The 13345-nt window shown below is 38.9% G+C and overlaps 1 protein-coding gene across 1 annotated transcript in view; it reads left to right on the forward strand.

Annotated features, from left to right (window-relative positions):
- Positions 1-13345, forward strand: part of LOC128740678 (zinc finger protein 91) — a 143921-nt gene that overhangs the window by 115001 nt on the left and 15575 nt on the right. The window contains exon 7 of the mRNA XM_053836240.1: positions 6029-6235. Within this exon, the coding sequence (XP_053692215.1) occupies positions 6029-6235 (207 nt within the window). The remainder of the gene's footprint in view (positions 1-6028; positions 6236-13345) is intronic.

Genomic DNA, 13345 nt, shown 5'->3' on the forward strand with positions numbered 1-13345 from the left:
GCATCTTCGCGTTTTTCTGCTAAATATTTCTTCGTCTCTTGGTTATTTTAGTGTTGTGTCTTTGACTTCTTGTCGCCGTCTTTTGCAATCTCTTTGTTCTCTTTTCCTTGTACTCGTCGGCTTTGTGTCATCTCTCTGTCGTATTTTTGTCCTTATTCATTATCTATTGAACATTATTTTACCGTATTTTCGTCGTCTGTTTGTCATTTTATGATGTTTGCTTTTGGGTTTTTGTTGAATTTTTCAGTGGCTTTTCCGTTTTTGTCGTTTTTTGTTGTTGCTGTTTTGGCGTCTATTCTCCATTTTTTACCTATTTTTTGTCGTTAATAAACCGTTTTTTTATTATTTCGTCATTGCGCTTTTCTCGTTATTCTGTTTATTGTCAAGACAACAAACAAGTTGTCTTTTTTATCTTTTTGTTGTTTCGTCCTCTTTACAACGTTTTATTTGTAAAACATGCCAGCATGTCACCTTTTTAACGCTTTTTATGCATTTTCTGTCGGTTTTTATCATGCTATTTGTTTTTACCGCTGTTTGGTGACTTTTCATGCTGCTAAATAGAGTCAGTAGGATTGTTACACTAGCCCCGTAACTGTCCTGTCTCTAACAGCCGGCTATGAAGTCTGTCGGTAAAGACGGGTCAAGTCTTAGAAAGACGTTTAAGCCCAAGACTTTGCTTTTTTGGTGACTTTTCATTGTATTTGCATGTTGTTTCCGACGCATCCCAAGTAACAATTCTCTAATGTTCCTGTAGTCGTGTCCATGTCCAATTTCATAAAACCACTAATAAAACTATGAGCTCCACCAGATCCTCCTAAAGACCGCTATAAAACTGCCTTCCGACCAAGAGGTCTACTCTTCAGGATGCTTTTATACCTCTTTACCTTTTTAAGAATCTTAAAGTAGTCTTATCACACTCTGCAGAAAGCAGTAACAAAACTAATTATGCTTTTCGCTTCTTGACAACTATCGCCATAATTAAATGAAGTTTTTCGCTTCAAAGCTATACAGCATACGGTTTGCTCTGGCGAAAAGTTAAAAGCTTTGTTAGCTTGAAAATACAGTCGTTTTTACTGTCAGATCATCCTGATCGATTTGGTGTATAGCGACCATAATAAATTATCCCATAGAATAATTAGTAAATTTTCAGTAATCTCCGTTGGTTTGCAGCACATGCGCATTACATTTTATCGTGCATATTGATATAAAAGGTGCATAAAATCCACGCGCCATCGAATTTTTGCAATTTTCGAAAACTGGTTGCTTAAACAAAATAAATATATTCAGTTAGTCAGTTTCAATTTCTGGTAAAAATCATTTTAGTTGCTTCTTGTGACAGGAAAACCTATTGATAATAACTTTCTTTCTGCAAAACACTTTGCTTTGATAAGTTTTTGTTTGCGAGCTAAAACAAAACACTAGAATATGGCAACATGGCCTCGCAAAAAAAATTATTTCGGTGTTGAACTATAATATTCTTCAAAATAGCAGCAACAAATCTGTTTGGTCAGAGTGTTACTGTTTTAAAAGCTCTATAAAACTAACAGATTTATTGCGGTTTGACAAGCAACCGTAATAGGATCAATTTTGATAGGTGCGCCATTTTGTAATGCTACGCTACAGGTATGGTAAATTTGTATGCGACATTATACAGTCACCTAGTTTTATCATTGTAATATAAGCAACCATTGTCGATGTCCTTCGCCGAATCACAACCTAACAGTGTTATTATGATAATATGTTTCATTGATATTTTTCATCAAAATCTCAAAATATCAAAAATCAAAATATCAATGAAACATATTATTAAAATTGTTACGGTGACGCAAAATAAAAAGTGTTATTATGGTTTTATAACTAGCTATAAGTGTGTTTTGACTCGTATTCTCTTGGCATTTCAACCGAGAGCCGGGTGGCTCTTGCCGTCTCACGAATTCTTCTCCAATGTACTCGGTCCTGGGTAGGGTTGGGATACCGGGAGTACCGGAACCGGTAATACCGGTACTATCGACCGATTTTCCGGTACCGAAATACCGGTACTGGCATTCGAGAATACCGGTATTTTCGGTTCCAGGCGCTGATGCTGAAATTCATATCCGTTGCAGCAGAATTAAAACTGATAATCATCCCTGATAACTTTGTAATATACAACGAAGTGTTTTGCTTCGATGATAGTCACTATTGACTTCTACAGGGCTGAGATTTGAATCTCAGTCCTCGGCATAAATGCTAACCACTACACCTATATTGCCTTCTACGAAGTTTACTGACCGACTACACAACAAAAGAATCAGCCCAGTAGTTTGGTTTATCAAGGAAATTCCATTCCATAATGTTCATCATTATTAACATTGATCATCATAAACAGAAACCATTCATTAGTAAAGAGACGAAGAGTGATAAACAGATTCAATTCAGTACTTCAAGGCAGTTCCAGTGGCTTCAACGAATTCGATTACACCAAGATACCAAAGAAATTTTTGAAATAAATCGGTTTCCTTCAATTTGCCCTTGACAGGCAAAGCGTTGGTTATGTTTTTTGATGCCTTGTGTATCATTCACGTGAAGTCGGTAGATTCCAAGTGGGCCTGGCAATTATAACACTAAGATTCGTTTTGGCATGGAAGACAATGCATTGAATGTCCTGTGCATCCTTCTCCTTCTCATCTAACGGGTTCTCAACTAGCCAGGGTGGCTCATGCCCTTGCAAGAATTTGTCTCTATTGCACTCGGTCCTGGGTACCTGAGCTATTTGTCGCTAATTCGTTGAGCGTATCGACAAATTCTCAAGTCGACCTTTCATTCAGATGAGGCAAGTGCTCGTATATCTTCCATAAGCAAAGTTACACTCTCAAATTTGTAATGGATTCTGTGCATCTCAAAGTCGAATCTCGAAGACGAAAAAAAGCAAAGTTTTGGGCTCAAACGTATTTCTAAGACTTGGCCCTTCTTTATCGACAGACTTCACAGCCAGCTGTTAGAGTACAGGACAATTATGGGGCTAGTGCAACGATCCTACTGCCTCTATCTAGTAGCACGAAAAGAAAGCAGTGTTAAAATAAATAAATGAGTTTTTTCGATTCTTGCTATAAATAAAATTTATAATTCTTCAACACATATGAGTACCGGTACTGGAACCGGTACTACCGGTACTGATGCTCTCAGTACCGAAATACCGGTTCTTAAAAATAGTGTCGGTACTCCCAACCCTAGTCCTGGGCTACTCGTCGCCAATTCGTTACGCGTCTCGACACACGCAAGTCGGCTTCAACCAGGTCGAACCATCTAGCACGTTGGGCCCCTCTATTCCTACTGCTGGTGGGGTTCTTGAAGAGAACGGATTTCACTGCAAAGTCGTGCGACATCCCTGCGACGTGACCGGTCCACCGTAGCCTCTAAACTTTCGCCAGGTGTACGATGGGAATCTCTCCAACCAGTGTCTCGTAATTCATATTTTCTTGGTATTGCGTAATATCATAATAAAAGCAGAGTTTGTGATTACTACCGCAATAAAACCTTTATAAAATTCAAGTAAAACCAAGTGGTTTTAGAATTGTTACTTGGGATTTGTCTTCTTTTCGTCAATTTTTCAACTTTTTTGTATTTTCGACATCTTTTCATAATTTTTCTTCATTTTTAATTCCGCTTTTTCGTCATCTTTCCGCCATCTCATCGTAGTCTTTTCTTTGTATTTTAGTCATTTTTTCGTCACCTTTTTGTTGTTTTCTGAAGGCGTAAATGTTGAACAATTTTTAATTATCGCATAAAAGGAGTAAAACTAATTATAGCATATAGGATTAGGATTCCAGCTACTTGGTTTTAAAGCACACTTGGTTAGTACACCCAAAAAGTGTGCAAAGGTCGGAAATGTTATTCTGAAATACTTTACCTTTGATAAGGCCCACTTGCCGCGGGCGGTCTGAAATGTCACCTTCATTTCGACCCATTTATTTAATGAAAATTGTTCAATTTCACAACTTTTCTAAATTTTTCGTATGTAATTTGTTAATACACTAATTATTCACCAACTATTAGAAAAACATGCACTTTTTTGAACGCCTACAACCAAAACATCATTTACAGAAAGGTTCATTGTTATTTTTTTATCAGTATTTGCATACTATTTTGATATTGTTAACAACTTTTAAATTTTTTTTTAATTTTGAGGGACTCAGCTAAAAAAGCTGCAAAAATTCACAAACCTCACCGAAAATACATTTCCATTCGGGAACATCGGCCAGCCGCCAGCGAGCGGTTCGAGAATCTTCAAATTTTACTTCTCCACAGCTACACACTGGTTCTAACTACTTGGCGCGAAGATAAATGGTCGATGAAAAGTTCCGAAAGAGACCAGAAACTGCTGTTTCCCCTCGCGCCCCTACGTGCATGCATAGTAGAACAATTTAGCCTAGCCTAAATCCTAGCCGGGCGGCCGCTTTGCTCCATCGCCGTTCACATCGTGAAGGTAACTCTGTGGTCTTCTACAGTGTCCATTGGCTTTTAATCTATTAGAATTCGGTCGACCCCTCTCAAAACATACACACGTTACCACAGCCAGCAGCAGCGGGAAAAAAATCTCTTCCGATGGTAGAGAAATGCTTGCACCACCGCTTTGGCACTGCACAGGAGGACGAAAACCGTAGAGATAGATGCCGCCGAAACGAAAAGACCAGAAACGAACCAAACCATATCCGTCGCCCTAATGCAACTGCAAATATTCGACTGGTGAATCTCGAAGTCCAGAAAAAAACATAAAATAAAACAAAGTACCTCGTTTGCCATTAAAAGTGAACCAAAGGATCGACCAGGATCATACACATGTGAGATGGTTTAGCTACAGAAAAAAAAATACAAAACAGTATACCACTGTGCCCTTATTTTCGTACATGTTAAGGAGTAAAGTGTTTTATTTTCCGCATAGCTGAAGGAAAACCCGGAAAGTCCCAGCCCAGCGCTGAATGCCTACAACTTGTTTATTACTGCTAAATGTAATTATATATAAAAGAATTTAAAAACCATAGAAAAACATATATTTTTTGCAGTTGACTTTGCTGTTTATTTCTCCGGTCGGCGGTACACGACCATTTCTCTTTGTTTGGGATGCTTTGTCGCCTATTATACGTTGAGCTCTGATATTCCCGGAAAGAGTTACCGGTGACTCCACCCGTTTGGTTAGCTGGCTGACTGGCTGGCTGGAGTTCTCGTCCCACACCGTTCAGAAAATAATATATCTGCCGCGTCCGCAGGTCCAACCAGGACACATCCTACCGAAGGACACTTTCTGCGAAAGGGCCACACTGTCCACAACAACACTAGTAGCTTCTAGGAGTTACCATTTTCAAAGCAAATAAAATGAAAATCTTCATAATTTATTTGCTATTTAGATTTATATTTATGCTTAATGGGGTATTGCAGCTGGGCTAAGAGACTCCGCCACCACTCCCGGGCGCCGAAAATGGGTAGTGAGCGGCTTGTGAGACTCGTTAGTGTCGGTTGGTCGGTCGGTCGAAAAGGTATGGTCCGGCCAACCGGCGGCAGCAGCACGGCAGCAACACATGAGCACCCGAAATGCCCGAATCCGAGATATGGCTCCTGCCACACTCGACTAGCTAGCAAGGTGGCATATGATTCCTTTTCAATTCGGCTCTGGCGCTCTGGTGCTCGCTGGAGATGGGAAACTAATTCTGGTCTTGGTCCGACACTTTTGGAAGGCGATCCAGCAGGTAGCAAACCATGGCTAGGTGGAAAACAATAGCTCCGTTGGTTGTTGCTTAATTTTGAGTGTTTATTCGAAAGTTGAAAAATGATACCATAAACCGAAGACATATTTTTGTTACAATGTTGAACCAAAAGGTTCTCTGACAATTCGTAATATTAGTGATAATTATTATAGTTACAACTTTACAGAAACCAGCAAACATACATTTTTTAACTATACGCATCGAGATAATGGAAATACAAATCAAAATAACAAGATCGTCCAAAATGTACGACTAATTATTTTCCCATTATTCACCATCAATTCCAGCAAAATCCTTGCCCAACATGCCACGGTCCACCTGGAGCGAAAATCGATCAAAGAATTTGCCTGTCAACACGAGAACTGCTATTACATCGGGCGAAGTGCGGCGGACGTTCGGTCGCATCTGCTCAGCCGACACTCGGACGAACGGAATTTCGTTTGCAGCGAGCCGGGCTGTGACTATCGGGGAAAGACGATCACTCAACTGCGAAGGTATGTAGCATGACGTAAGCGGGGTGAGGGGGGAGGTTAGGGAAAACGGACGCGCCGCAACCCGGTGCTAATTGGGGTCAGTTATGCGAATGGACGAAATCCAATTGGGTGTGATTAGACTGTCAGCATACGTACATTATGAAGCATGCCGAGCGTTGGTGTCGCGGTGACAGTAATTGAATGATGATAAAAGTCTTGCGCAGGCTATTTGTGCCAATTAGGACTAGAAATGATAGAAAAAATAGAAAGAGTTTCAAAATAATCATCGAAATCATTCTCAAATCTCCATGTGTAAATCTACTCGCAGAGGATTTCTCTTCCAAGAAAAATTAAATTTAAACAAAATATTTCCACCAATCCGCGAGTGCAATGCGTTTACATGTCAATGCGTGCATCGATGCTCTCGCATAATTGGCAAGTACCGGAGGGCAGCAGCAAACCAAATTACCATTCAATGGCCGATTGAATATGCGACTTCGGAAGAATTGCGTTCTGTGGTATCCTATAAAAGGACAATCACGCCATGGTGGAAATATAACAATCGGCCAACCGGGGCGCGAGTCCACCCAGCTGACCATAAAGTGGACATAAAATGGAAAATATTTCCACTGACTGTAAGTTGAATCTAGAGACGCGCCTTTTCGCGAGAAAAGCAGTGCAGATAATTAATCATTCCGCTCGACCGTTGTTCCTTCTGCCACGCCACGGTTGTTGGCTTCCTTTGAGCGTTTTGGTTCATCCGTCCAAATCTATACGGACTAAGCTAAGGAGAATAATTAAATTAAATTAATGCTGAATTCCGTCGATATCAAACTATTTTTTATTGTTTTTAATTTTCCATCTCACACACTACCGGTTGTCCGCACGAGAAGCCCGCTTTAAACAGGAGGGGTTCGCTGAGATGCCTTCCAGCGAGCGCAGCACTACCAATAGCAGCGGCCGTCTTCGTCATCGCTTTCGAGCAAGAACTTTAAGGAGGACCAACCAGTAGAAGAGTAGTGCAGTCAGTCGTCGTTGATGGCGTACACAAGCGTACGTAACACGAACGGCAAACAAAAAGGTGGAAAGTGAGCGCAATAATCTCAACATAAATTCAATTCCGCGCCAATCGCAAACTAATCGCGAAACGTTTCACGAGCAGGACGCAGAATCGGTTCGTACATAAAATCGGTAACAGTCAGCTCGCTGGGGCTAGGGGATGGTGGGGTTTGTATTTTTATTTCGAATGTTGTTTTCCTAGATGGGAATTGGTTTCTCGAAATATAACTCAGTTATTGTGAAAGGAAACATTGACGACTTCAATCGCAAATGTAGAAATAAATTAAATTTTCGAGTAGCTTTTTTTGTTGATTCAGCTTAAACTTCAGTTTCAAATGAGAGTTACGAATTTTTTCAATTAAATTTTGAATTAATTTATCATTTTACCAAATGAATTTCAATCACAAAGCTAACAATTTAAGGAGATTTATCGAACTTCTCGAACAAATATTAAAGAAAAGGTTTATAGGGAATTTAACAAAAGATACGAAATACGGCACTAGACTGACAAACCCATCATCGTATGTTCGGATCTCGACCGAGAGAGCCTGTTAGAGCTAATAAGATCATAGCCACCCACCGGCGTGTCCATACAGGACCACTCTAGGGCACGTGCCCCATCTTCTCTGTAAAATTTAATGTAAACAAAGTAACTCAGAAGTCCGCAGTTTTCAATTTAATTGGCAAATAGTTGCGATAAACAAACTAATTTCGTAAAAATAGTTCCAGTTTCTCCAATTTCAAGTGCAATTAAATCCTCAATTTATATCTAATTTCAATTCCTACTTTAAGTCCAATGTGAAGTTTAATTTCATGTCCATTACAAGTCTAATTTCAACTTTGATTAAAGTCCAACTTCTAGTATAATTTCAAGTCCGATTCCAAAAACAATTTCAAGTCTAGTTTCAAGTCCAATTGAAAACAAATTTCATGTCCATTTTTAAACCTAATAACAACTTTTGTTGTTCCTGAGTTAGATTGACATAACTCAAAAACAACGTAGAGCAATCAGCTTTTTATGAAAATGCCAGAATTTTTTTTATGATTTTCAAAACATCTATTACCGATGCCGTCCGTCTCCTGCTGCTGCTCCAGTAAAAGAAACAAAACAGAATAACTGAGATAAAAGGATAAAAAACGGAAAACAGCGCGAAGGTATACGAGACAAAAATTGGACAAACGAGATAGATAAAAAAGGAAACAAGCGAGAGAAAAATAATAGAAATTGGCGTGAAAAAAGGAAAAACAAAAACGGAAGAAAACACGAGACAGGTTGGGAGGAAAAACGCGACATAAAAGGAAATGACGAAGCAAAACCGGGATAAACAAGGAGGAAAAGAAAAGGAAAAAATACGGGAGCATAAAATGGAAAAAAGAGAACAGAAATAGAGGACAAACGGGAAAAATGAAAGGAAATGGCAAACGGACGACGAAAGGGATAAAACGGTAAAGGAAAACAGATTGTGTCAAGAGGAGTGCAGGACATAATAGGACGAGGAACGGTACAGACAGACACGTAATCGGGACAGGTTAAAAAGCGAAAAAACACAAAAGCCAGGATCGAAAAAAAGCAAAAATTCGAAACGGTATTGGAAATGACAAAAAACGAGACAGGAGAGAAGGAATAATGGGCCTGAAAACGAGTAAAAACGGAAGAAAAAAGATGAAATTTAACAAAGAAAAATGTAGACTCAGGTAGAGGGCGAAAACCGGAGCAGAAAAAGAGAGAAGAGCAATAAAGAAAGAGGAAACAGCGAGCAGAAAACCCAACGCAGGTTTTATTACACACTTATGGATTTTATGGCCAAAAGCGGTTTTGAAAACAATTCTAAGGGTGCAATAAAACTGAAATTGTTACCTGGGAAACGAGAGAGAGAGAGAGAGGAATATGGAACAGAAAACACGACGGAAAAGGAAGAATAACGAGCGAGAAAAAAAGAAAACTAATAGAGGAAACGAGGAAAACGGGAAAAAGATGTCAAACGAGATATAAAAAGTGAACGATGAAACAAAAAACGGGAAATGGGACAGAAAAGGAAAAAACGAAAACCAGAAAAACCGACTAAAGAAAGAAGGAAAAAAGAAATTTAAAAGTTGCATGAGAACAATTTTTGTTCTTCCTAAATTATGTCTGAAAAACTCGAGTTTCTTGCATATTTACCCAATTCAAAATTTCATGTTTTATGAACCGAACAAACAGCTGCTCTTTTGTGTAGAGCAAATAGCTGCTCTGAGCACAAAATAAAACGTGACAAAAACTGGACAGACGAAATAGAAAAAGAAAAAAATGCGCGAGAATGAAAAAACTGCCATGAAAAAACGAAAGAAAATCCTTATGGCAGTAAAAACGAGACATAAGAAGATTAAAAAGTGAAAAACAAGAAAATGGAAGAGAAAACGAGAAAAAACGAGGAAACTGGACAGAAAAGAATGAAAACTCATATAGAAAACGAAAAAAACGAGAAACAAAATAAAGATAAATTTGACAAAAAACGAGAAAAAAACTGAGAAAACCGGGTTAGAAAAATAGGAAAGAAAAGGATAAAATATGGGATCAGAAAGATGTAGAAAAGAGAACAGAAATAGAGGAAAAACGGTAAAGAATATCAGACATCAGACATCGTGACAGGAGGAAATCGGGACATTAAAGGAGAAAGAACGGAACAGATGGAAACGGAAAATGGAAAAGGTTAAAAAGCGAAAAAACACGACAGCCGGGACCGAAAAAAGCGAAACGGGATAGAAAATGACAAAAAACGAGACAGGAAAAGAGGAAACTTGGCTTGAAAACGACTAAAAACGAACGAAAATAGACGATAGACAGAGGAAGAGGGCAAAAAATGGAACAGGAAGAAATGGAACGGAAAAAGAGGAAACAACATGCAGAAAGTCGAGAAAAAACAAGACAACGAGGGAATATGGAACAGAAAACAAGCAGGAAAATGGAGAATCGTGAGAGAGAAAAAAATATGGTGGTTTTCCCTAAACGGACTAAATGAAAACGCAAAAAGAAAATGGCAGATAAAAAGGAAAACCAGAGAGGAAAAGGAAAAACGGGCTCAAAACAAAATTAACGTAACAGAAAAGATGGAAAAACGAGGTATCAAAAAAGGAAAAACTGAACAGGTGAAGACGAAAACCTTAAAAGAAAAACTGAGTTAGAAAAACACGAAACTATGCACGAAAAAAGGAAAAAAGAGAAGACAGAAAACGAAAAAGAGTGTAACGAAAAACGAGTGAAAAACATGGGACAGTAAACCAAGAAAAACGGAACAATGAAACGGTAAACACGGGACATCAAAACGGAAAAAGTGAGAGCAAAAACCAAGAAAACGTTACAGAAATGGTAGAAAACGGAATAAAACATGGAAAAATGGGACTAGAAGAGAGAGAAAACGAAACAGAAAAGAGGGGAAACGTGTGAGAATATAAATAAAATAAAACTTCGTGTCTTATTACGTATTCATGTTTGGTTTGAAGTAAAATTTCAATTTCAAATTAGTTCAAATTCCAATCTAACTTAATGTCCAATAACAAGATCAATTTCATATCCATTTGCATCCGATTTAAAGCCCGATTTCAAATCTAATGAAATTTTAATTTCAGGTTCAATTTTGTATTAAATTTGAACTATGATTTCAAGTCGAATTTCAAATGTAATTCCAAATTTATTCGCATGTCCAAATTAAACTCCGCCAACTCCAACTCCAATTTCAATCCCAATTTTAAGTTCAATTTAGAGCTTAATTTCAAATTCAATTTCAACTTTTATTTCAAAAAATTCAATTCCAAATCTAATCCACTTCCAATTTTTAATATAATTTCAAGTCCACTTTCAAATTGAAATCTAAGTCCAATTTCAAATAAAAACTTCAAACTATCATTTCTAATTCCAAGTTAAAATTCCAGTCGAATTACTTTAAATTTAAATCCAATTTTAAGTCCAGTCCCAGTTCAATATGAAGTAAAAACAGGTCTTTTGCGACGTAAGACTTCGCCTTACGGAAAGCTAAAAGCGTAAAATCAAAATCAACAAGGATTTGGGTAAATCAAATAGGATTTTGGTAACCTATAACTTTTTTATATTTTAGAGGAATCACAACCTTTCTGCATCAATCGGTTATTGTTGATTCGCTTGGAAAAAAATCGTGTATCGATTCATAAGTACTGAAAATTGATAATAAGTAAGAAGGTGTAAATTGTCCATACATGTTGCAAATGTTTATATAGAAAAAAAAATATCATATAAAAGAGACATTACGACAAGAATGCAACATTGAGGATTTGGTATACGCCGAAGAAGGTCTACGTAATCCTCTCACCTTGTCGTCCGGTTTAACTTTCGTTGCTGGAAAGACATCATTACAATCCCAATCCCAATCCCAATCCCAATCCCAATCCCAATCCCAATCCCAATCCCAATCCCAATCCCAATCCCAATCCCAATCCCAATCCCAATCCCAATCCCAATCCCAATCCCAATCCCAATCCCAATCCCAATCCCAATCCCAATCCCAATCCCAATCCCAATCCCAATCCCAATCCCAATCCCAATCCCAATCCCAATCCCAATCCCAATCCCAATCCCAAATCACAATCCCAATCCCAATCCCAATCCCAATCCCAATCCCAATCCCTATCCTAATCCCAATCCCAATCCCAATCCCAATCCCAATCCCAATCCCTAACCCTATCCCTATCCCAATCCCAATCCCAATCCCAATCCCTATCCCAATCCCAATCCCAATCACAATCCCAATCCCAATCCCAATCCCAATCCCAATCCCAATCCCAATCCCAATCCCAATCCCAATCCCAATCCCAATCCCAATCCCAATCCCAATCCCAATTCCAATCCCAATCCCAATCCCTATCCCTATCTCAATCCCAATCCGAATCCTAATCCCTATCCCTATCCCAATCCTAATCCTAATCCCAATCCCAATCCCAATCCCAATCCCAATCCCAATCCCAATCCCAATCCCAATCCCAATCCCAATCCCAATCCCAATCCCAATCCCAATCCCAATCCCAATCCCAATCCCAATCCCAATCCCAATCCCAATCCCAATCCCAATCCCAATCCCAATCCCAATCCCAATCCCAATCCCAATCCCAATCCCAACCCCAATCCCAATCCCAATCCCAATCCCAATCCCAATCCCAATCCCAATCCCAATCCCTATCCCTATCCCAATCCCAATCCCAATCCCAATCCCAATCCCAATCCCAATCCCAATCTCAATCTCAATCCCAATCCCTATCCTAATACCAATCTCTGGCTTTTGCTGAGGACATTTTTTCCATGTTGGGTATTTTTATCACTGCGAGCATTTGTTTGATCTATTGTGATATATCCCCCGTTTTATTATAGTTATGTTGTCAGGATGACGCACCACTATCAGAAGCGATCGTCATTGTTTGACTAATAGCATTTGTCCAGTCCGGTGATGCACTTCGGATGAAGTGCACTACTGCGCTGGGAGTTATCCCCCAAATATCAGAGGGTTTTAACAGCCCTCTTTCGAAAAACCTTAATCTTTTAGTGAAAATTATCCAACATCGGCATAACAGGTGTTCCGAGTCTTCTTTTTCTATGCCACAGAAGCGACAGATATCATCTTGAAGTTTCCCCATAAACTACAGATGATAGCGGCTCGAACAATGTCCTGTTATAAGACCACTATAAATGCTTCTTCGAAAGCTCCATGTCAATTCCTGGGCCAGTTACTCCTGCTCCCACTTGATTGTCCATTTTTGAACCATCTGTATAGAAAACTGTCGAGCTTGGACTAAGATCGGGACCACCATCTTCCCAAGAATCACGTCTAGGCTCAAATACGCGAAACATTTCATTAAAGTTGTATTTTTTCTCCATCCAATCTTCATTCTTGATTTGCAGAGGACATAGAACCTGGGCAAACCTGAGTGGAACGAGTTTCGATTTTGTGCTTTCTTGTGGATTATGTCATTGTGTTTTTGATTGCAGCCTCGGTAACATTAGATCAAAAGGGTTTTATTTTGTGATCTTAACATACAGATTCTTAGAGAAAAATGTCACATTTAAAAGCT

Source organism: Sabethes cyaneus, chromosome 3 (genome assembly GCF_943734655.1).
Source record: "Sabethes cyaneus chromosome 3, idSabCyanKW18_F2, whole genome shotgun sequence".
Classification (NCBI taxonomy): Eukaryota; Metazoa; Arthropoda; class Insecta; order Diptera; family Culicidae; genus Sabethes; species Sabethes cyaneus.